We start from the raw sequence: 25,610 nt of genomic DNA on the forward strand, positions 1-25,610 counted from the left end.
ACGGTCCGGAATCAATGGCGGCAGACGGCCCGGACCCGAAACCATGCCGCCTTGTAATAACCGAGCGACAAACAAAAGTTCGGTACCTCATCGACACGGGATCAGACATAAGTGTCTACCCGCGCTCGATGGTACGCGGACGGATGTCCGGAGCAACGCAAGCCCTGTTTGCAGCCAACGGAACTGTCATTCACACCTACGGGTGGATCGCGCTTCAGCTCAACATCGGATTGAGGCGCGCCTTCCAATGGAAATTCATCGTAGCTGACGTCACACAGCCAATCATCGGCTCCGATTTCCTCGGGCATTTCCATCTCCTGCCGGATGTAAGGAGAGGCAAACTTTTGGACGCTACGACGGGATTGGCCACAAACAGCCTGCAGAGCAGAACCGGACAAACATCAATTAAGACATTACTGCAGGAAACAGCTTTTCACGCCTTATTGGCTGAATTTCCACAGCTCACTAGACCAACCGGAAAGACGGAATCCGCGCCGCACTCAACGATGCATTACATCGAAACAACACCGGGACCACAGGAAGCATGCAGGCCGAGGAGACTGGCGCCAGAGAAACTAAAAGAAGCAAAACAACAGTTCGATCTTTTACTGCAAGAAGGAGTAATCGCGCCGTCCAAGAGCGCATGGGCCTCACCATTGCATATGGCACCGAAGAAAGGTGGCACGTGGCGACCATGCGGCGATTACAGGAAGCTCAACAACCGAACGGTGCCGGACAGATACCCGATTCCGCATATCGAGGATTTTACACAGGCTCTTCACGGGAAAACAATTTTCTCTACACTGGATCTGGTTAGAGCTTACAACCAGATTCCAGTAAACGCTGAAGACGTGCCAAAAACGGCAATCACCACACCGTTCGGTCTGTTCGAATTTCTCAAAATGCCTTTCGGTTTGAGAAACGCAGCGCAAACGTTCCAGAGATTCATAAATGAGGTGATACGCGGACTCGATTTCTGCTACGCCTACATTGACGACATCCTGGTAGCATCTCACAACGTAGACGAACATAAAGCGCATTTAACAGCTTTGTTCCAGAGACTCAGCAAATACGGAATTCAACTAAACCCAGCAAAATGCGTGTTCGGAAAAGAAACCGTAGCATTTTTGGGCTACCAAGTCTCAGCTGAAGGGACGCAACCACTACCGGAAAAAGTCGAGGCCATTCGGAAATTTCCAAAACCAATCACCGTCAAGCAGCTGCGGCAGTTTCTCGGAACCTTAAATTTTTACAGGAGATTCATTCCGGGAGCGGCCATAGACCAGGCAATTTTGAATGACGCGCTAAAAGGGAACAGACCCGGGAAAACACCAATCGAATGGAGCGCAGAACGAGAGGCAGCGTTTGAAACGTGCAGAGAAAGCCTTGCACGGGCAACGCTCTTGGCACATCCGGACCCGAAAGCAGAACTCTCCTTAACAACCGACGCCTCAGATTTCGCAATCGGAGCAGTAATCCACCAACATGGAAAACTCGGACAGCAACCGGTGGCGTTCCTCAGCAAAAAGCTGACCACCGCGCAACAAAAGTACAGTCCGTACGACCGAGAGCTCTTGGCGATATACGCAGCAATTAAACATTTCCGGCACTGGTTAGAAGGAAGGGAGTTCATCATTTACACGGATCACAAACCGCTCGTGTACGCATTCCGAAAAGATCCTTTGCAGAGCTCACCGCGGCAGACACGGCACTTGGAGCTGATCGGGCAGTATTCAACCGACATCAGACACGTGGCGGGAAAGGATAACATCGTAGCAGACACACTATCGAGGACGCAGGCTGTCCAGCAAGCAGTAAACTTTGCAGAGCTCGCAAAATCTCAAAAAGACGACGCCGAAATACAAGCATTACTCAAAGGGAATACGAAGTTGCAGCTTAAAGAAACCGTAATTCCCGGCACAGATATCAAACTGATTTGTGATACATCGACGGGCATCCCACGACCATACGTCACGCAACAATTCCGAAAGCAAATCTTTAAGCATTTGCACGGACTCGCGCACACCGGGATAAAAACCACCGTCAAATTAATCACGCAGCGCTTCGTGTGGACCGGAATAAAAAAGGATTGCCGCAGATGGGCGCAGGCTTGCATTCCCTGCCAGAAATCAAAGGTCCACCGACACACCGTTTCACCAACAGGAAATTACTTGGGGCCTACCAGCAGGTTCCAGCATATACATATGGACATCGTCGGACCTTTACCTCCGTCTCGAGGGAAGAAATACTGCCTCACAATCATTGACAGATTCACACGATGGCCAGAGGCATACCCGATGTCCGACATCACCGCAGAAACGATGGCTCGCCTCTTATTCGAAAACTGGATTGCGCGTTTCGGAGCGCCGGCACGAATCACCACGGACCAGGGACGGCAGTTTGAGTCGGAACTATTTAAGCAGTTGGCCAGACTGACCGGATCGCAACACATCCGAACTACCGCGTATCACCCGGCAGCCAATGGCATGGTAGAGAGACTACACCGGCAACTCAAAGCGGCTATCAAAAGCCACGAAACAGAAGCATGGACGCAAATTCTTCCAGTCATTTTATTAGGCATCCGCGCCGCAGTAAAAGAGGACATCGGAGCCACACCAGCAGAATTAGTTTTCGGAGAGACTATTCGGATTCCCGGACAATTTTTGGACCAAACCAGTAACGAGCAGCCAACGGACGAGTTTGTCCGTCATTTACAGGAAAAAATGAACAAACTCCGTCCACACTTACGACGCCATGGCCACCGCAGCACCTTCGTACACAAGGACCTGGCCACATCGGAAAAAGTTTTCGTTAGACACGATTGCCCGACCAGAGCGTTACAGCAACCATACGACGGACCATTTAACGTTTTAAGCAGAAACGACAAAGTCTACAGGCTATTGGTCAATGGCAAGCCAATCAACGTCTCGATTGACCGATTGAAACCGGCTTACACGTTGGACGACGATGAGCAACCAATCGAACCAACACCAGCCGACCAACCAAAGCCCTCCGCAACCAACAAGACGAGGAGCGGCAGAACTTCTAAACCAACCGTGCGTTTCCAGGCTTAAAAACTGCCAAGGGGGTCCTGTGGCGGCTCACCGCCACACCGCTGCACTGACGCGGTATAATACACCGCGGCGCCGCTACGCGCCGCAGGCCTTCTACCAGTTACAAGCTTGCGGACCCACCGCCAGGTTGCGCAGGCGGTGAAGAACCTTCTCGCGATCAAGCTTCGATCGACGAGATATAAAAGAGCTGCTCCGCAGATCTTTCCTCACTCACTCGCTTCAAGGCGAGCTCTCTCAAGGGCCCTTGAACTGAGTCGTACTCTGCCTCGGCAGAATCTAACAGAGACACATAGTCTCGCAGTTTTTCTCACGCTGCCTCGCAAGGCGCGTAAAAAGAAAACAGAGTCCCAGCATCGGCCGCGCATTTCAACCGAGCGGCCCGCGGATACTCCACTTTCGCCGTCACCTCCTCAGTCTCTAGTGTGGAAATTAATCCCACTAGAGTTCTGCGTCCGGTTGACTCGACCACCAAGGGACACGCTCACACCAGGCGACATCCGAATTCGGAGACCTCTCTCTCCTCGGTACACGGAGCAATCCGTAATTCCGAGAGCCGAGACGGTTGCCACCACCAGCACACCAGAGACTCGATCCATCGCAGTACAGACTTCACCGCTCAGAGCCTGCTCAGAGAGCAGTTGTCAGACGGAAGACCACTTCCCGAACGGAGTTCCACCGACGCCGGGAAAGGGGCTGCAACGAGCTAACTCAGTTGAACCGTCCTTTTTAGGACCCGTTCAACACACTAAGACGCGGCCGGTAATTTCTTACCGCGCCCGTCAATTTTTCTTTTGATTCTCGGCCTTACACTCTTGCCGAGAAAGCGCCTCTGGCGCCCTTAATCAAATCAAACACAAAACTTGTACTTTACTCTACTTCTCTGACGAAGAAAAATAAATTATATTTTTCTAAGAAATTGGTCTCAATCTTTCAACCAAGTCGAACACGATCCTTAGGCTAAACGCCTATAAACTGGTGACCCCGACGTGATCCTTAGGCTATACGCCTATATATGTTAAATGTTTAAAAAATCATAAATATGTTAAATATGTTAAATTAATAAAAAATAATTTAAATTTTTTATTAAAAATGTAAATTTTATTTTTGTTTAAGAAAATGTCGTATCTTGTATCGATTGCTCCGTATCGACGTAAGACGCGGTAGGTCATACCTCGCAGCGCTCATATCGATTCTCTATCGCGGGAGCGCGCGACGCTTCACGCTAGTGCTTGACAGTTCCGCGCGCGTGTCGTGATTTCGTGCAATTCGGTGAGCGATCGGTCCGTCCTTTTTCGTCGGTCATACGTATGTCAATGTCGCGAAGAAAAAGTGTCGAAAAGTGATGCGACGATAGCCTCGCCACACACGTACGCAAAAACGCGTCGCGCGTTTAACGCGAGATACGCGGTTAGATAAATCGTACGCGGAGTGCGCCCGTGCACTGGTCGGCGAGGTCTCCGGCGGATCTGATTCCATTTTTTCTGTGGAACAGTGAACAGTGAATAGTGAATGCGTGAACAATCGCGAAGAACGCGCTCGATCGAGTCAATCGTTGCGCGATGCACGGGGCTCTTTTGATGTGCGATGTCCCTGAGCGCGGGAAAATTCAGCGCATCGATTGGAGAACTTTCACCCTTTATAACGCCGAAATTATGACACCCTCGATATTTTGCCAAAGGAACTTTCGTCTCAGAACAACGTCAGGAGTCTACCCTGAACCGGTTATTCGGTAAGTCTGGGACACCCTGTATATAGAAAATGGTAATAGATTAAACAGGAAAAAGCTAGACGATTTGAGAATTGGACCATTTAAGATAACAAAAAAAATATCGAACTCGATATACAAAATTAAGACTAACAGAAAAAAATCAGAGACAAGCTTGTTCCACATAACAAAACTGATCCCAATATCGGGAATGGATGAGGACACAGATAAAGAGGATTAAACCGGAAAACCTAAGGTGAGAATGCGCTGCGACGATTCTCATCCTAGGGGGGGAGATGTAAAGAAAAAGTATTTTCTTCAATTTAAACGAGCCGCGCTCCTCGGACTCGGCGCACCATGCAAACTGACCCCGCTAGATGGAACGAGCAATACGAGAAATACATCGACTGATTATCGACAGACAGGGAGACAGAGACGAGAGAAAAAGATAGACAAAGAGAAACGAGCACACGTATGCAAGGAAGAATTAGGAGAGAAAGATAAAGTAGTTAAAAGATATTGTGAAAGACTAGAGACCAAGTTAGTGTAAATAAAAGGATAATAATAGGCTTTAATTGTCGTTTCTTTGTTTACAGGTAAGAGTGTGAACATTGTAAATAGTTGTGAATAGTGAATAAATTTTAAACTTTGTTTACAGAGAAACATATTGTGTCGATTATTATCCGTGAACGACCTAAGAGAGGATAATTGTCTTATACGTATATTACGATATGAAACGCGATTTTTCAAAATTTGATACGAGTGATTACTCCGAGGACAACGTTTACGGTATGCCGCGTGCAAACAAGAAGATACCGGGTCTGATGAAGGATGAGAACAACGGCGCGATCATGACGGAATTTGTCGGACTGAGGGCGAAAATGTACGCGTTGAGAGTCACCGGACAAAAAGATACCAAAAAGGTTAAAGGTGTAAAGAAAAATGTAGTCGCTAGAACGATAACGTTCGACGATTACACTTGGTGTCTCAACGATGAAATCGAGCTAACGCGGCGTCAATCGTGTATCCGCTCAAAGATGCACGAGGTGTACACCGTGTCGGAGTCGAAGCTCGCGCTCAGTCCGTACGATGTTAAGCGGCACGTCGTATCCGATTCCACCGATACTCTACCGTGGGGACATTATAAAATACAATTGTAAATAATGCTTAGTAATTTATATAGTTTATATAGTTTATATAGTTTAATATTTTATGTATTATTGTCATTATTAGATTTAAATGTATATATTGTAACATGTAGTAATAAAGAACATCATTGTATATAAATGTATAATAATTTATTATAATGCAATGTAAAATATACATAGTTTATTACAATACATCGTCTTTATTTATCCAAGAATTATGCGAATTGTCGAATCTCAACTACTTTACAAACACCTTATCGTCCTTTCGGCGCAACACCTTCTCCACGAGATAAACGTCGGGTTGAGCGGTCTTGAGCAATTCGTACTCGTAAAAGCCTCCCGTGACCGGATCTCCGCGATAATCTTTAATCAGATACGTCACAGGATTGCACGTTGCACCGTGGCGATCTTAAACACCTCCGTCGACCAATTCGGCGTGTATCCTTTCTCGAATACAGTTTTGAATTTGCTCACGCGCACCGAATCACCCACCCTGAATTTCGCCGGCGCGGCAATTTTTATATTACTATACACGGTGCTCAAGAGTCCCTTTGCGATCTCGGGAGTGACATCGATCGGGCGCATGCCGATCGTACGATGTTTACGACCGTTGTATTCCGAGACCAATCGCGATAAATCGTCGATCCACTTGTACGATCCCGTGAGCGTAAAAAACTTCCACATTTCGTTCTTTAACGTGCGATTGAATCGTTCCACCACCGAAGCCTTCATGACCGAGTATGTCGAATAATGATTGATGCCGTGTTTCTTGACAAGATTTTGGAAATCTCTGTTGTAAAATTCTTTTCCATGGTCGGTCTGCAAATTTTTTGGAATTCTGTCCCTAAATATCGCGGAAAATGCTTTGGACGTTTCAATTCCATCTTTGGTCTTTAAGGGCATGGCCCACGCGTACTTGCTCAACACATCGATAAGGATTAGAATGTAGTTGTAGCCGCCGTTGGATCGCGAGTATGGCCTCATCTCGACAATGTCAGCCTGCCACAAATCATCGTATCCTTTCACGACGACTGGCCTATGCGTAAAGCTTCTTCTCGCCGGTGCGTGGAGCTCGTCCACGAGCGATCTCCACTCCAGGCTCACCGCTTCCTTCTTGCTCATTGCAATTCGTTTTGCTTCCTCATCGCCTCATCGTAGTATTCTATGAAATTTTTTCTCATAGCTCTACGAAGATTGAGAATCTCTCGCTCGACAAGACTCTTCGTCTCTTGCTCGCGATCAACGAGTTTTCCATCGAGTCGCGCTACACTCTCGTCGAGGAGACCTCTCAGATCGTGAATCTGTCGTTCCAACGTCACGTATCTGGTCTCGATGTATTCGCCGTGGTCCCTCTTCCAGGTCCGCTCGGTATTCTCCGAATCTTCGAGTCGCGAAAGTACTTCTCGCTTAAAATTTTCATGGAGCATACGATCTCGATTGGCACGATTGCTCAAAAGCTGGAAGTGATGATCCAGCTGCAGCTTGTTGACGGCGTCGGTGTCCGCTTCAAGGTCGGCGAGATGTCTGATTACGCGTGACTTGGTGTTGAAAACCTCACCATCCTTGCAGAGACAATTCTCGCGCACGTAATTCTTCGAGACTCCGCCGCTCCATGATCCACGTCTCGTCACCCTGTCGCTTCCCTCTAGCTGTAGTCCGAATTTGTTGATAGACATTCCTGTAGCATCGCACGAGCAATACTGGTTACAGCGGTGACAACGACGATCAATTTATAATTAGACCAGCTTCGCGCAGTTCCTCGATAATCGAGAGAAACTCGTTGTCGTGCGCGTTGTTTCCCGCCTGACGAGAGGCGTCCAGCAATCGAAGGCGATCCACCAATTTGTTCGGATCATCTCAGTGCACGTAATCGACCGCGTTATCGGTCACAGTCATGGTCTGTGGTATGTTACACTTGGGTAACGTGCGACCCGCACCTCTCTTGTCGAGATGTGCAACACCTCCACCTTTCTTAGATATCAGAGGTGTGATGATATGTTTGTATTTGTATCTTTTGTTTCCCAAAATAGGTAAATGCGCGTTATGACCGCGTCTGTGAGCGTTAGTAGCGAGTAGTATGCTCTTGTACTTTTGTTTGTCATCCTCCGTACACAGCGTATCGTCGGGAAGTCTTTTAAATATTAATTCAAACAGACCGGGCGTGCCCGCGTATTTTACACCGTCCACAATCAAATTGTCGTCTCTATCAATGTCGAAGGCCTTGTCTCCGAGAAACGTTCCCGCATCGTTGAAGTATACGCCGTACACGTTGTCGATCCCTCTCTTCTTGTCACCGCTTAAGAGCTCCCCGATGTACTCTTGGCCCAGCGGACCCATTTGACCATACAGAGTTTCCTGGTTTTCGAACGTTTGCATCGTCTCTCGCAAGGATGGCACGAGAGACGGATCCGCGCTGTCGGTTTCATTCGACCTCATCGGGCTTTTAAACGCTAATTTTTGCGGTTGGAGCGTGATATCCGGCTTTATTCTTTTACCCATTGGCACGGTGCTGTGCTGCACTGTGCTCCATCGCTTTCAATTCTTCTTCTTCTTCAACTCCGGTGTAGACGGCTCTTTGATAGGATCATCGTCTCCGGTATTCTCAATGATTTGTTTCAACGGCTCTACGATCGGTTTCAACCGTTTCTCCAATTGCACCTCTTGCTCCACTCTACCCGTCTTCAACGTCCGATGCTTCTTGCGAATCGACTCGCTCGTACGAGCGATTTCCTTCGCGATCTTCTCCCTCTCGTTGATATCTTTCGTGTCGAGCATCATCGTCAACGTCTCGAGAACAACTAACCATTCCGCGGTACCGCAAACTCGTTAAAACCACGTCTGTATCGTCCATTGTTAATCGTACTATCCTTGTCTATCACTAAAAATCCGTACTTGTGCTGCCAACATACGTGACACAATGTACTGAAATCTTCATACGTCATGTCCGTATTCACATGATCGTTGTAGACATGCTTAAGGTTTGTTCCATCTTGCTTGAATATTACGAGTAAATTCGCGTTGTCGCGCACGAGATGTTTCGGTATTTTTGCATATGTTTGGCACAGATAGAAACAATCGACTTTCAAATGTCGACCCATAGCAAAGTACTCGCGTATCGCATTCTGCTAGTCACACGCTATATCGTCAAAGACGAATACGGAATTCGGTAATGCCTCGCTGTGCGGTACAATTGTGTTGTTGTCTGAGAATGTAAAGTAGCCGATTTCATCGATCGATCCGAGCAATCTTTCGAGATATCGATACTTTGATTGATTCAACGATTTCGAGTACACGTACACGTTTTCGAAACGTACACCGTTCGGACTTTCCAGCAGACTAATCATTACATTGGTTTTACCGCAATTCAAGGAACCGCAAATGATACCGCGTATCGTGTTTGGCAACATTTTACCATGTCTGCACGCCTTCTCACAAACCCCTTGCGTCTTATCATCCATGTTTTTCACACGGATCGTGTACGGTTGTTGTACAAATTTCATTTTTTACCAGACTCTTTCTCATCCTTGTTATTACGCGACGAGTGCGCAGCATCGGTTGTTGGAAAGAGCGGTGCTCGGATATTTGTTCCTAGATCTAAAATATCTCTATTTCCATACATGATTGGGACATTATCCTGAAAAAAAATATTGTTTCAAACACACGATTAGCAATACACGTTTGCGACATTCACCTCCTTCCGTTCCTTCTTATTATCCCGGTTATTCATTGTACTTTGCTGTCTGACAAACTTTGATATTCTACTAGTTAATGATCGATACGCGCCTCCTATTTATAGGTGAGCGCTGTCGAAACAAACCTCAGTTGGAAATATGATTTACACGCAATACGTTAGAATTCGCGCTCTATGAAACGATACAAGGGTGCCGGTTTACTAAATAGTGTGATAAATCGACTACCGTTGGAGCTGCATATACCCGGCTACCAATTTTGCGGGCCGGGGATTCGTCTGCGGAAACGACTCGCGCGAAGGGATCGAGGTATCAATCCGTTAGACGGTATACGGCGGTAGCAGCGGCCCTCTCACCGAGAGTTGCGTTTGCAGCGGTGATCCGTTTCCGCACTTTATCGGCGTGCCGCGATCACGACATCGCGTACTCGCAAAACCGCGAATCAGCGGACCGCCACGCTGCCGATCGCGTTCTTGCCGATAAAGCGCGGAAACGGATCACCGCTGCGAACGCGACTCTCGGTGAGAGGGCCGCTGTTACCGCCGTATGGGCTGCTATGAAAGCAAAGACGAAATTGGGGATGGGTATGACAAAGAGAAAGAAAAGACCAAGAGGAGAACACTTCCGGCGGCGAAACGCGGTGGTATGTTACCGTTGTTACCGCTCTTGGGAGTCATCGGTTCGCTTGCCGGTGGAGCGGCGGGTGTTGCAAAGGTGGTGAATGACTCTAGGGCTGCGCGACGACAACTCGAAGAGATGAAACGTCACAATAAAGCTATGGAAGGACGGGGGATTTATCTCGCTCCGTACAAGCGGGGCAAAGGATTGAAAAAAAAAAAAAACGTTGAAAAAACGATAGAGATGCCCGCGGATGCTACCACCAATCTACAATTGTTTGCATTGGCGAGGCGTATGCGAATACCATATTTCCGTGTCTACACGCGTAACGCTTTATCCGACAAGATACATAAAAATGAGAGCAATATCGTGAATTTGGACGATGTCGACGGATCGGGCAAGCATTGGGTGGCGTACGCCAAGAGAGGCGATCGCGTCGTATACTTTGACAGCTTTGGCAATTTGCAACCGCCGAAAGAGATTACACGCTACCTCGGAGGCACTGATACAACGATAACGTACAATCGCACAGCCTACCAGACGTACGATCAAACGATCTGCGCACAATTGTGCCTCCTGTTCCTCCAACATTTAAGAATCGATCCGCCATCGATCAACATCAGTCATCGATAGAATCTCGACAATGTTGCTGACGCTCACTCTAAGCGGTAAAAGCAGCGTTCTCACGGTGGATTATTTTCCACCGATAGACTTGAGCGATGGGAACTACGAGCTCGGCCTAACCACGATGGAGACCTACAACGCGATTCCGAACGTGACAGTAGCGAACAATAAATTTTATTTCGATGACAATGACGAAGAAATTACAATTCCCGAAAGATCGTACGAATTGGACGCCATTGCTTCTTATCTGAATCGCGCGATACTGCAAAAACGAAGAAAAAGTGAAGAGCAAGATTATCCATTGTCAATTCATCTCAACGTTAATACCATGAAGAATAAAATTATGTGCGCTTTCCGGATAAATTTTGCCAAACCGAATACCATCGGACCATTGTTTGGATTTTCGGGTCGTATACTGGAACCGAAAAAGTGGCACGAATCAGACTCCTCGGTAAACATTGTCAACGTAAACATTATAAGAGTGGAATGCAGCATTACCGCGGGTGCGTACGCCAACGACAAGTCGGTGTACACGATACACGAATTTTCACCGAACATGCCTCCGGGATATAAAGTCTCGGAAACACTGGCGCAAATCATTTACCTTCTGGTCATCGCAAGGAGCGTTACTGATATCACTTTGCGCGTGGTGGATCAAGAAGGACGATTGATTGACTTTCGCGGAGAGGAAATTACCATCAGACTGCACTTGCGACGACGTGGTGCGAGGAAATGCTCGTGTTGAACGAGCAGCGAGTGATTGAGAAAACAACGAAAATTGAGAAAAAATCGCCAATCAAGAGGCTCAGTACGACGAACGTAAACTTTTTACAATCATTGGAATTTGTTGTAAGAAACGTTTAAAAAGATGGATATACTCGACATCGCTGACGAGCCCGTCAACGACGAGCGTATCGTAAAATATGAGATGCACACGTACAATCCGTACGCTAACACAACGTTGGGACACAGCGACGAGATACGAATACCTATACAACAACAGGATTTATACACGTTGCCGTGTGAGAGTTTTCTCTACATTGAAGGAAAACTTGTTACTCCTGCCGATGAGAATAGAGATAACGTGTGTATAATAGGAAATAATTGTGTCGCGTTCATGTTTGATGAAATGCGATACGAGCTCGACGGAGTTGAAATCGATCGTAACAGAAACGTTGGAATAACGAGCACGATCAAAAATTATATATCGCTGACGACGGAGAAGAGCAAGATGTTGAAGCATGCATCGTGGAATCCGAATGGATATCCGTTGATCGATGGAAACTTTAATTTTTGCGTTCCGCTCAATACTCTTTTGGGATTCTGCGAGGACTATAAACGGATTGTAATCAACGTTCGTCACGAACTTGTATTGAAACGATCGCGCAACGATAACAATTGTCTCGTTGGACGAGTCGGTACGAATCCAACGATTGAACTACTCAAGATGCAGTGGCGAATGCCGCACGTATTTCTGAGCGAAGTCAACAAGCTGTCTCTTCTTCGAACTTTGGAAAGTGGAAGATATTTAAGCGTGTTCTTCCGTTCGTAGGATCTGTACAAATTTTCTCTGCTGCAGAATACAACGAAGCATTCCTGGGCGGTCAAAGCCGCGACGCAATTGGAAAAACCGAGATACGTAATCTTTGCTCTCCAAACCGGTCGAAAAAATGTACTGTCTGAAAACGCTGCGGAATTTGACGCTTGTAAACTCACCAATGTGAGACTGCATCTGAATTCAGATTTTTATCCGTACGACGACATAAACTTGGATTTCGACAGAAATCGATACGCTATACTGTACTGATGTATGCGCGTTTCCGCAAAGCTTATTACGGATTCGATAATACGTATTTGGACATAGATGATTTTTTGAAAGCCGGTCCGTTCGTAGTCATAGATTGTTCGCGACAAAACGACTCTGTCAAGAGCGCCACCGTTGACGTGCGAATAGAATTTGATTGTAAAGAAAATATACCGGCCAACACCACCGCCTATTGTCTCATTATACACGATCGAATGGTTGAATATAATCCACTGAACAACATTGTGCGCAGACTCGTATGATATTTTATAAATTGGAGATGTGTACGCGGACATGTCAGTTTTCCGACGATCGACGACGATGTCGAATGTACCAATTTTCGTCGATCTGCAAGGTTACGCGTTCAACAACATTTTTATTGTGAAAGAGGTAGCGGTACTTCGAGATGGCGAAACGTTATCTCATTACGTATTTCGTGAACACGTACCGTGGTATTTGTTGACAAAATCGGAAAAATCGCTGGTGTGTTGGTTACGGATACACCACCACGGCTTCCGATGGGAAGATGGACACGTCTCGTACAGTCAGATGAAAAGTCTTATCAACAATGCCATTGGTACGGAACCGTCTCTGATATACGTGAAAGGACTCGAGAAGAAAAAGTGGCTGTGTGAAATTTTGGATGACGATGATTTCGAGATCGAAACGATCGATGTGGATTACGAAGATATCGCACGCCTGACGAACTTGGATGTAATCGGAACCTTGCGTTGTGGATATCACACGAGACATTGCGCTGTGCAGAATGTTTGCAAATTGTACAAGTGGTGGTTTGTTTATCCCGCAGTAGTTTATACTAGATCTATCAAACACCTATCGATCGATATACGGTTACTCGGTTTATGAATAAGAGTAAAACAGCCTCGTGACAGAAATATTCACGGGTGTCAAATTCATTATATGGAGTCGCTATGATATCTCTTATGAGATTTGTTTATCCTGCAGTAGTTTATACTAGATCTATCAAACATCTATCGACCGATATTCGGTTACTCGGGAGAAGAATTATGTTTCACAATTATAAATTTGGAGTATGTTTGAAAAGATAACCCCCGTAGAGCGGTCACATAGATTTGCAACACATCTAAGAAATGTACTATAAAATAGCGTCGAAGGCTGGGACGGTCACAAGTCTCCTGCAGTTCGAGAGAATCTGTGTGTGACAGTTTTGCGAGTAAGTCTCAGGAGAGTTTGAAAAATGGCGCAGTTATATGTGAACAAGATTTACGCAATCGAGCATTTGTTGAGGACCCTGACGGACCGGATCACCGTCCTGCACGTTGCGATCCACCGATTCCGGGAGGCCACCCTGATGGTGCAGCGACACATCCCCGGCAGAGCTGCCAGTTTTCCCCGGAGAGCTCCACACGCACACAACCGAGATCCGCTGACGTCACGTGTCTGTGTGCGCTCGGCTGTCGACGGTAGAAGTGGGCGGACCTATGTCTTGTATCTCTTTCCCACCAAGCCTAGCATAAAAACCGGTTTTGACGCTCGCACCGTTTCTTCTGCCAAGCGTTGGCAGCGAAAATGCTTTCCCGAATGCTTTCGCTCCACGCGACTAAGTCGATTAGCGGCGTGTTGCTTTCGCTCGACGCGATATTTTTTCTGAGATTTACAGTCTTTTATGAAACATATATCATATTCATATTAATAAAATATTTTAACATTATGTATTTGCAGAATATGATTTTTCACGTTAATGTATAAAATAAGAATAAAGTAATAAAAATTATATATTGCAATATATAAACAAAACAAGTAACATTTAATATATTATTAATTTATTTATATGTTCCAATTTTACACATTAACGTGAAAAATCACATTATAAATGCATAATATCTTTTGTAAATAGCAAGATACATTGAGAAGTAAAGGAAAGAATTGATTGAAAATAAAAGAAACATGTTTTTACTTAAAAAATATTTATGACTATCTTATTTAACACAAAAGTAATCTGGACAAAGCATACCAATGTGATTATACATCGGATAGTTTAGTATTTTAACTTTATTTTAACCATTTTAATATAGTGGTCTTCCGCACCACCCAAGAGGTGGATCTTCGCCAGGAACCCTATTGTATCACTTTTCATTTTTCTTTATACATTATCTTTATATAGATATGGTGTCAGCAGGCGTTTGCAGACAAGATACTTATCATACACTTGTCGGTCATAAATGTGGTGTCATTTGTAGACAAGATACTTGTTACATATCGTTTACAAGTGTGTCATTTGCAGACAAAATACTTGTTACATGCCTGTCGTTTATAAGTGTGGTGTCCTTTGTAGACATATTAATGAAATTTTATTTATCTTAATTAAAAATGATAAGGGTCAACAAATAATAAAATTATAAAAGGAAAGGAGCAATAGGAATCAAAACGCTAGATTTTAGTGCGAACGAACTTGTATTGAGTTATAATAACATTAGTATAAACAGACATTTCATAGCCTGTCATCAGGCTATCCTTAGTGTGAAATAAATAAAATACATATGAAAACGCACGCTGATTTACATTAAGATCTGAGTTAAAACAAATATAATTTAGACGCAAGATTTGTTGTAAAATTAATAAAAAAAGTTAGTTTTATCATTGATATAATCAATGTTAGCTCGTCGGTTTTACAAATAAAAGCTCGTCGGTTTTACAAATAAAAAATTAAAAAAAAAAATTAAAAATTAAAAATTTGTCAAAAATTTTATAAAAAAAGTTAATTAAAATAAAATAAAATAATAAAATTAATTAAAATCATTTAATATTCGAGATCAACAAGTTAAAGAAAAGTTAGTCAATAAAAAAATAATAAAATAAAATAAAATAAAATTTATAAAATTTATTAATTTATGATAAATAATAGTCTTTTATTATTGTATGACCTCTTGTAGTACCTCTTCCCCGACTTCTGTTCCCGCGGCCACCTCTGTTGTTTTGGCCTCCTCTTCTTTTTGTTATTCCAGAAGGACTTGGTCTAACATGATTGTCACATTGCAAGTTTCGCCGAGCGTACCACCGTGCACGCGACCAACCACCTCTTCTTTTTTTTTCTAAAAATAAACACATTTATAGATTAATAATTTAAAACAATTATGCATATGAATAAATCATTTAGTTACAAAAAAATAAATAAATATCAATATATATGAAAGAGGCTAATGGAGCCACCGTTGGTTGTTAGTGCGAAATTTTTTATGTTTTGTATAGAAACTTGATTCGTCTGCATTGAGACATTAAAATGTATACTAATCTCAGATTCGAGACACTAAAGTGTACGAGAATTGCATACATCGATCTTATTATTCAAGAATCGGAATGTATGATTAAAGTAAGGAAGTTATTTGAAAGGAAGGAAAACGAGAGAAAAAATATAAGAGAAAAAAATTCGCACTAACAACCAGCGGTGGCTCCATTAGCCTCTTTCATATATATTAATAAGATATTATTACACTACCCTATTCCTGATATGGAAAATTCTCTGATATTGTATTTAAATTAATAAATAATGTACCATTATCGCCGGCTTGTTCCGACTGCTGCTGCTGTTGCTGCTGCTGTTGCTGCTGCTCGTCTCTTGGTTCTCTCTCCACTTCTTTTTCTTTTAATTTTTCTGCTATTAAATTTAGCTGTTGTTGCATTTTTTTAATTTCTTGTTGATGCAACATGAGTTGCATCATTTGCTGCACATTTCTCGTGTCTTCTAGGGACAAATTTCCCACGTCCATTATATTTTCCTCTGCAAAAATTAATACATATTTATTAAATTATATATATAAGAGAGAAGAAAGAAACTAATGATTAAATATTTTCTAACTATTTGCTAAATTCAATAACAGATAAATTCAATAAAATAAAAAACGGTATAAGAGTTACAAGCTACGATTTAATAATGTGTCAATTTTTCTTATATTAACAAAATTGTCTTTTAAGACAATTTCTTATAAACGCTTCGGTCGATTATCCTCAATATATGTTACAATAAAAGAATCAGTTTAATATTTAAAATACATTAAATTTAAAATTTTAACCACAAAAGATTTTCATTACTCGCGATGTCAACAAGTACAGATAACTGAGAACCTTTGTATAATGTAACATTATTCTAATAACTGTTAATTTTGCTCTATTTTTATGTTTAAAGTTTCTCAAGTGACATAGCTTCTAAAAAAAATGGACATTGAATGTTTTACAATTAAAACTTTTGATTTTATGTATTTCCAATGTTAAAATTATTGATTCTTTTAATGTAATGTATATTGGACGAATAATCGATTGAAACGTTTATATCCTTAAAGACAATTTTGTAAATATAAGAAACATTAACACATAATTCTAGTCATAGCTCTTGTGCTATTTTTCATATTATTATATTTAAAAATTGAAAAATTTTATTCAATTTATGAATAATAATTTACAAATATAATATGATTCAAGAGCATAATAATTTAATTTATTACTTACGATTTATGTTTCGAGATATTCTTCTAAGCAGCGTGTTCTTGAAACTAACATGTATGTGCTCACGGAAAGGAAGAAGCAACTAGTCTGTACGTTTATAAACATTGGCCAGGTACACAAGAACTGTGTATGTATGTATGTATGTATGCATATATGTATGTACAGAGCGCTTTCTGTAAGTGATTATTTTAGTTGGGCGCATTTAGCACACCGACACAATAATTGTGTGGGCAATCAATAATTATTATCTGTGATTGAAGTATACCATTAAAATATGAAAGATCTGATAGAATATAGTATACAAAATGTATAAAAAAGGTGGGAATAATTCACGAAATATTTTATACTTTAATTTGACATAATTTTACATAAACTATGAAATATCTTGTTAAATATTTATTTTTCAATTATCTTACCTCAACATTTTTATGCACATTTTTATGCACAAAACAATGAGAAAAATCAATTAGTGTAGAAAAAACACATAGTTGTCTCAAAGAAAAAACATGTAGCTAAAATTATATCATATTATATTTTTTCTTCAAGACAACTATGTGTTTTTTCTACACTAATTGATTCCTCTCATTATTTTGTGCATAAAAGTGTTGAGGTAAGATACCCTGATAGCCAAGCATGTTTTGCAAAATCATGCAACTTAATGCTGAGCATGAATTTTCAACTAGTTGCTGAATATTTGTTAAAAACGTAATGCATAGTCATACGTATTCAACACCACGGGAGCAAATTTGAAACATTTCGTGTCAGCAGATTCAGAGCAAACGGAGAGCAACTGTTGCTCATTTTGTTACCAACAAAATGACTTTTATTCATGGAAAACATTTTGCTTTGTCATTCATTTTCGACAACATAAGAGCAACATGACGGTGATAGAAAAAGATAATGATGTCTGTGCTTTTGTCGTATATTTGTTAAAAACTATTTAAATATATTAATTTGTTAAAAACTGTTTAAATATGTTAATTGTGTCTTGTAACCAATATAAAATGTCGAAAATGACCTATCTTTGTGTATGTGTGTATGTGTGTTTGCGCGAGTGCGTGCAATTTAATAAATAAATAGGTGATACATCGACGATACTTGTGGCAAATTAACACAGCTTTACCTATAAATATTTGCGGCAAGGTATATACAGGCTGTCCCATTTAACTTGAGACAACTAAATATTTCGAAAAATAAGCATTGTACGAAAAAATGTCCCAAATAAACTTTTAATATTATCAAGGGGGACGTCTGCCTGTGTAAAAATTAACCCGCCCCCACCGCCCCTTGGGGATGGAGCGGGTGGACACTTTGAAATTTCAAATGGGAACCCCCATTTTTATTGCAGATTCGGATTTCTTGGAAAAAAATACGTAAGTTTTGTCCGAGACATTTTTTTCGAATCGTGATAGATAGCGCTGTAATCAGTGAAAATTAGTTTTTGCCATTTTCTCTCATCATCGGGGTGCTTTATTTCGGTGAGTCCCTTCGCCTCTCACTATTCAATTACAATAAATGCTCGAAATGACCTTCCATTTCGATTCATTTATTAACTCGAGCTTGGAATGCTTGTACACATGTAGAAAGTGTATCTGGCGTTATTTGTGCGCAAGCATATCTAATACGTTCCACCATGTTTTCTCGAGTATTTGGTACTTCCGTATACACTTTTTCTTCAAGGTAACATAAAATTATTTCAACTTTCAAAATTATTTCAACTTTCTCCTCTAAAGATAAATAATCTATTATTTATTTGCTGAAATAAAGAACGCGTCCGTAAAAAAACAAGTAGCTAGCGTACATATTACTGAAATTTACTTGACTTGAAATTTAAAGAATCCAGTTATTGAAGAATTGTTCTGACTTAATTTCTTTCATTTATTTTGTTTCTCCTTTTCAGTATTTTCAGTATTTTAGAAATTTACTACATATATAGATGCCTCATAGTTTTGGTACGCTAGCTACTTGTATTATTACGGACGCGTTCTTTATTTCAGCAAATAAATAATGGATTATTTATCTTTAGAGGAGAAAGTTGAAATAATTTTGAAAGTTGAAATAATTTTATGTTACCTTAAAGAAAAAGTGTATACAGAAGTACCAAATACTCGAGAAAACATGGTGGAACGTATTAGATATGCTTGCGCATAAATAACGCTAGATACACTTTCTACATGTGTACAAGCATTCCAAGCTCAAGTTAATAAATGCATCGAAATGGAAGGTCATTTCGAGCATTTATTGTAATTGAATAGTGAGAGGCGAGAGGACTCACCGAAATAAAGCACCCCGATGGTGAGAGAAAATGGCAAAAACTAATTTTCACTGATTACAGCGCCATCTATCACGATTCGAAAAAATGGCTCGGACAAAACTTACGTATTTTTTTCCAAGGAATCCAAATCTGCAATAAAAAATAGGGGTTCCCATTTGAAATTTCAAAGTTGCCACCCGCCCCACCCTCAAGGGGCGGTGGGTGCAGGTTAATTTTTACACAGGCAGACGTCCTCCTTGATAATATTAAAAGTTTATTTGGGACATTTTTTCGTACAATGCTTATTTTTCGAAATATTTAGTTGTCTTAAGTTAAATGGGACACCCTGTATATATACAGGGTGTCCCATTATAAAACATCCAAGCAAATTACTCCGAAGATAAGGGTGATAGCAAAAAATGACCTTAACAAACGTTGTAGGATTAAAAGGGGGCCAACTGAGGGTGACCTTGACTTTGACCTCGCAGTTGATTTTCAAGGTTATTTGAAGGTGAGAGTAATTTTTTTAAGTAGAAACCCCTATTTTTGATTTCAAAATCTAATAGCTGGTGTCAAGAGCTTTTCAAAACACCATAATGAAGTTATTTTTTATTAAGTACTTTTTGAGTTATGAGGCTTGTAAATTACAGTATTTTGACATAAAATACAAAATATCTTGTAAAACATTCAATTTTTGGGAATCTTACCTTAATATTTTTATGCATAAAATAATGAGACGAATCAATTGGTATAAAGAAAACACATAGTTGCTTTCAAGAAAAAATATGCAGTTGCATGTTGCAAACTACATATTTTTTCTTGAAAGCAACTATGTGTTTTCTTTATACCAATTGATTCGTCTCATTATTTTATGCATAAAAATATTAAGGTAAGATTCCCAAAAATTGAATGTTTTACAAGATATTTTGTATTTTATGTCAAAATACTGTAATTTACAAGCCTCATAACTCAAAAAGTACTTAATGAAAAATAACTTCATTACAGTGTTTTGAAAAGCTCTTGACACCAGCTATTAGATTTTGGAATCAAAAATATGGGTTTTCATTTAAAAAAATTATTCTGATCTTCAAATAACCTTAAAAATCAACTGCGAGGTCAAAGTCAAGGTCACCCTCAGTTGGCCCCCTTTTAATCCTACAACGTTTGTTAAGGTCATTTTTTGCTATCACCCTTATCTTCGGAGTAATTTGCGTGGATGTTTTATAATGGGACACCCTGTATATAATAGATATGTAAAATAATAAATAAGTAAATTCTTCTTTCTGGTGATAACAAAAAGAAGCCCATACAGCTCAAAACATTGCATTACATTGCAGCAATGTTACAATCTTACAAATTGCAATGTAATATTGTTGAGAGATTTATGGAACATTAAATTGTAATATTATATGAGAATGTGACAGCAACATTGCAAAAACATTACAAGAGCAATATTCGGTAATCGCTACTCAGGGAGAAATACAGGTCGAAGAAACGTCTAATAGACATCTAATAGATGTTTATAGACGATGTCTCTTAGACGTTTCTTCGACCTGTATTTCTCTCTGGGTAGTTGGTTCGTTTACTGATATGCGACGCGCGTTGGAAAATCTATCTCGTATTTAAGTTTTAGTCATGATGATATAAAACTTCCAAAGAGTGGCTAGTAAGATCAAAGACCTTAGTAACTATTTTTAGCAGTTAAATTTTTCTAATACGACCCTAACACAGGAAATTCAGATATTGAACTGATTGTTCAAAAATCGGACAGATAAAATACCCGAATAAATAAAAATATATACAACATTATTCTAAGATTGCAATAACAATGCATTATTGCAAATTCATTACATTGCAATATTACTGTAACATTTCGTTACAATCTTCCTAAAGGCGGATATTTTAACGTTGCTGCAATCCCACAGCAATGATGCAACAATATTTTGCAGTAAATTTGCAATATTGCAACATTGCGATGAAAGATTGATGCAATGTGTATGCAATCTTTGTGTGCTGTATGGGAGGATTTATTTACTTATTATTTTATATGTTTGAAAAGAGTAAGGATGCAAAAAATATATTTAACCGTTTTCGACACGCTGTTGAATTTTTGCTGAAATTTATGACTCGGCATGTGTTGTTGGCAACTTGCTGTCATTTTGCTCTTTATGTACAGCGATAAACCATTGACAGCAAACACATAGCAACTTGACAGCAACACATGCTGAATTCATGTGATATCATACCAGAGGCAAATGACTCACACACCTTGTTCTAAATTTGCTGAAAACTAATGCCCTTTGTTTTCAGCAACGTGGCAGTAACAACACAGACAGGTGGCTATCAGGGTAATTGAAAAATGAATATTTAACGAGATATTTCATAGTCTATATAAAATTATGTCAAATTAAAGTATAAAATATCTCGTGAACTATTCAATTTTTGGCCATCTTACCTCTATAACTTTTTACGCCAAATATTGCGAGAAATCGATTTATATAAAAAAATTACAGTGGTTCCATTTGAAAAAGTGAAGATGATCTTTAAATCTCTGAAACGCCTTAACCTAAGATCAAACTGATAAGATCAGTAAATAGATCTTTTTAAACCCTACAACTTTTATCTGAAATATTTTTTTACAAAAGTTATATTTTTTGAGATATTCTGGAGTTTCCACCATTTTTATACACCCTGTATACTGCAATGGCTGACTACTGTCACATAAGAATTTAATCTCTCTCCCCAATTGCCTCCCCAGTTGTCTCCTTAATCCTTACCACAGGGGAAAAAACCCACCCCCACTTCTCCAAAACTCACTTCAGTATGTAACGTAGACCATTGTGCAAACCACGTCAGTGATATAGTTTCGTGAAAACGACTTATTTTAGACGAGTAATTAATTAATTAATTAAACGAGAAAGTAATGAATACGACTTAGCGACTGGTTAAGCTTGTTGCCATGTAATATTATATCATTAATATGTGCCAACATGTTTATTATACACGTGCCTCGGAAAAATTTGATGTTTAAAAAGAAAAGCAGTTTGAGGTTATAAAATTTTTACATTTACATCTATTTATATACTATTTATATGCATGTGTATAATATATATATATATATATATATATCAACACTTTACCGGCGAATGTGATTTAATCTTATTAATTCACATATCTATTAAAATGAAAATATTTATTTAAAACATTTGCCATTGGGTAAAAATTGGAGAGTAGAGTCTTGTAATAAGAATAACTCAATTTTCGAAAAAAATGATTTAACACAGTTTTAATAACATATATTTAATAATACATATTTTATTATATTTTAGTTTATTTTAGTATATTTAGTTTATTTTAGTATATTTAAATATTTTTTTATTTATATATATATATTTTTTTTATATATTATATATTTTTCGTTTTTATTTTTTGTTTTATTTATACATAAAAATGTGTGAACTAAGAAAAAAACCAAAGAGAAGCTTTTTAGAAGCTTGGTTTAGTGATAATAAATACACATCTTGGATACGTAAAGTATCCAATCATGATAGTCTTTTTCATTGTATTATGTTGTGACGATGCGCCTACCACTCATCGTCCCTAGCGACCGACCAGACGTAGGCTCGACGCCTATGACGCCCACGAGCGTTCGCGCCCATGCGACGCCCCAGCGTGGGGACCGCTCCCACTGCGCGACCGATACTCGCGGGTGGGAGGCCCGAGCCGGGTATATAAGCCGGCTCGGCCATAACGACACCTGTCCCGATCCGGTATCCGACCAGATCACATCTCTGGGTGTGCTCCCGAGATATACCTGCTCCGACTTTCCGCCGACAGGGCCGGGTTCTCCCGCTCTGCTGCCAGGGTTTCTCCCGGCGTTCGGTTTCTCCAATTTTCCGCCGACAGGGCCAGGTTCTCCCGCTCTGCTGCCAGGGTTTCTCCCGGCGTTCGATCTCTCCGATTTTCCGCCGACAGGGCCGGGTTCTCCCGCTCTGCTGCCAGGGTTTCTCCCGGCGTTCGGTCTCTCCGATTTTCCGCCGACAGGGCCGGGTTCTCCCGCTCTGCTGCCCGGGTTTCTCCCGGCGTTCGGTCTCTCCGATTTTCCCACCGACAGGGCCGGGTTCTCCCGCTCTGCTGCCAGGGTTTCTCCCGGCGTTCGGTCTCTCCGATTTTCCCACCGACAGGGCCGGGTGCTCCCGCCCTGAAGCCAGGGTTCTCCCGGCTCGCGGCGCGCTAGGCCGTCCTAAAGGAGACGGGTGCTCCCTCTCCTAAAACCAGGGTTCTTCCGGTACGCGGTTGTATTATATAGAGTGTAGTTAACGTTAGTTTAAGTGAACGCCATAGACCTTAAGTGAGAACGTCCGCGCAGAAGCGCGCTTTGTATTCCGCACCACAATTGATTGAATAAACGAAGCTTTAATATATCTCATGGAGTGATCGATCAAGCTTCCCTCCTTCTCTCGAATCCTGACTCCGGCGAGCAGACCCGCGGCGTTGAGAAAGGCGAACCGTTACAATGTGCAATAAAGATTTTTCATGCAATACTCGTGTTTCAAGTCATGCGAATTCTGCATGTCATATAAAAAATACGTCATTATTCAATAATAACGATGTAAGTTCAAATACAAAAAAACGTAAAAAAAAATTCATTTCGACAACAATGGTTAGATATTGAGCAATTTAAACCACAGCTATGCGAGTGTCACATAATGAAAATTCATTTTTTTGCTTGTTTTGTAAAAAAAACTATGATTGGTGACTTATCGCACATATATGATCACTCAGAATCCAAAGCGCACAGGAGGATATCTGAAAAAAATAATACAGAAACCAAAAAAACGAATGAAACTAACAACGTGACAAATCATGAATCACTTTTAACATTTGAAGAGTGAAAAAAATCAGCAGAAATTCGATTTGCCGCATTGATCGCTGATAAAAATATTTCGCATCAAACGGCAACAGATATTCTTAGTTTTTTTCATCAAATAGGAAAAGATTATAACATATTAAAAAGTATGACTATGGGTCGAACAAAATGTAAAAGTATAATTTCAAATGTGTTGTGTCCGGTTGAAACGAACCGTGTGGTAAACATAATTCAAAATACTAGATTTTCTATTTTTATTGACGAAACGTCTGATATTTGTAATGAAAAATGGATGACGTTTCTTGTGCGGTATGTTGATCCAGAAAAATTAGACATTCGCTCACAGTTAATAAAATTAATTAATATTAATGCAAAAAATAGTAGCGCAGAAAAATTATTTAATGCATTTAAATCAGAAATGTATAGTCTTAACATTCCATTTTTAAATATTATTGCCTTGTCATGCAACAATGCATCTGTCATGATAGGAAAAAATTCATCATTTAAAACAAAGCTAGCAAAAATTTGTAAAAATTTATTAACATTTCCATGTCCGTGCCATTCCGCTGCATTAATTGCGCATAATGCATGTTCAAAAATACCCGAATATTGCGAGGAATTTTAAAAAAAAATCGCAAGTTACATTAACGGTAGTTCCAAGCGTTTAGCTATTTTTCAAGAATTTACGGAATATTTTCAGGAAACAAACCGCAAAATTTTAAGATTGGCTGATACACGCTGGCTTTCTCACCATACGTGTGTGGAAAGACTTCTTGAGTCTTGAGGTGCTATTAAACATTTTTTGATCGATAGAGTTGTAGATGAAAAACAATATCTGGAGAACATTTATTAACCATAATGCAAAAGATATCAAAGCATATTTCTTATTTTTGAAACATTTTATATTTCTTTAATTTATTTAATGCATTCTTTCAAGCAGTGGAAACAAGAATCCATTTATTACAACCAAAAGCAGTAGAGTTTTTGACTACAGTCTGTAAACACTTTTTAAAATCCGAGTGCTTAAAAAACGTATGCAATAATATCCAATTTTCTGAAAAAAATAATCAAAAATCTTTAAGCGAAATAAATTTAGGATTAGAATGTGAAGAATACCTAGACGAATTGACAAAAAACGGACATGCAGACCTAGTTGCGAATGTCCGAGAAAATTGTTTGCAATTTTACGTAACAGCTGCCGAGGAAATTAGTAAAAGATTACCAATTAATGACAAATTTTTGTCAAAATTAAAAGTTTTTGATGCAGATATTGTTTTATTTGACTTTGACAGAGAAACATCATTCAATGATGTTTCTTTTATCGCTCAAACTCTCGAAGGTT

At 40.4% G+C, this 25,610-nt stretch overlaps 1 protein-coding gene across 1 annotated transcript; it reads right to left on the minus strand.

Moving 5' to 3' along the window:
- Positions 1 to 14,920: 14,920 nt before the first annotated feature.
- LOC136998707 (NALCN channel auxiliary factor 1-like) lies at positions 14,921 to 17,209 on the minus strand. Its single transcript, XM_067351789.1, has 3 exons — positions 17,148 to 17,209; positions 16,198 to 16,422; positions 14,921 to 15,736 (listed from the first exon to the last, which is right to left on the minus strand). The coding sequence occupies exons 2-3, from the start codon at positions 16,409 to 16,411 to the stop codon at positions 15,534 to 15,536; spliced, it is 417 nt and encodes a 138-aa protein (XP_067207890.1). The 5' UTR covers positions 16,412 to 16,422; positions 17,148 to 17,209; the 3' UTR covers positions 14,921 to 15,533.
- Positions 17,210 to 25,610: the final 8,401 nt, after the last annotated feature.

Source organism: Linepithema humile, chromosome 3, assembly GCF_040581485.1.
Source record: "Linepithema humile isolate Giens D197 chromosome 3, Lhum_UNIL_v1.0, whole genome shotgun sequence".
Taxonomy (NCBI): domain Eukaryota; kingdom Metazoa; phylum Arthropoda; class Insecta; order Hymenoptera; family Formicidae; genus Linepithema; species Linepithema humile.

What these genes read in the sequence shown, in the direction of transcription:
- LOC136998707 (XM_067351789.1), bottom strand. Translation starts at nt 16,411, where the DNA reads ATGGACGTGGGAAATTTGTCCCTAGAAGACACGAGAAATGTGCAGCAA. An exon ending in GGAACAAGCCGGCGATAATG is followed by an intron (nt 15,737 to 16,197) that starts GTACATTATTTA and finishes GTTTATTTTTAG; the next exon opens with AAAAAAAAAGAAGAGGTGGT.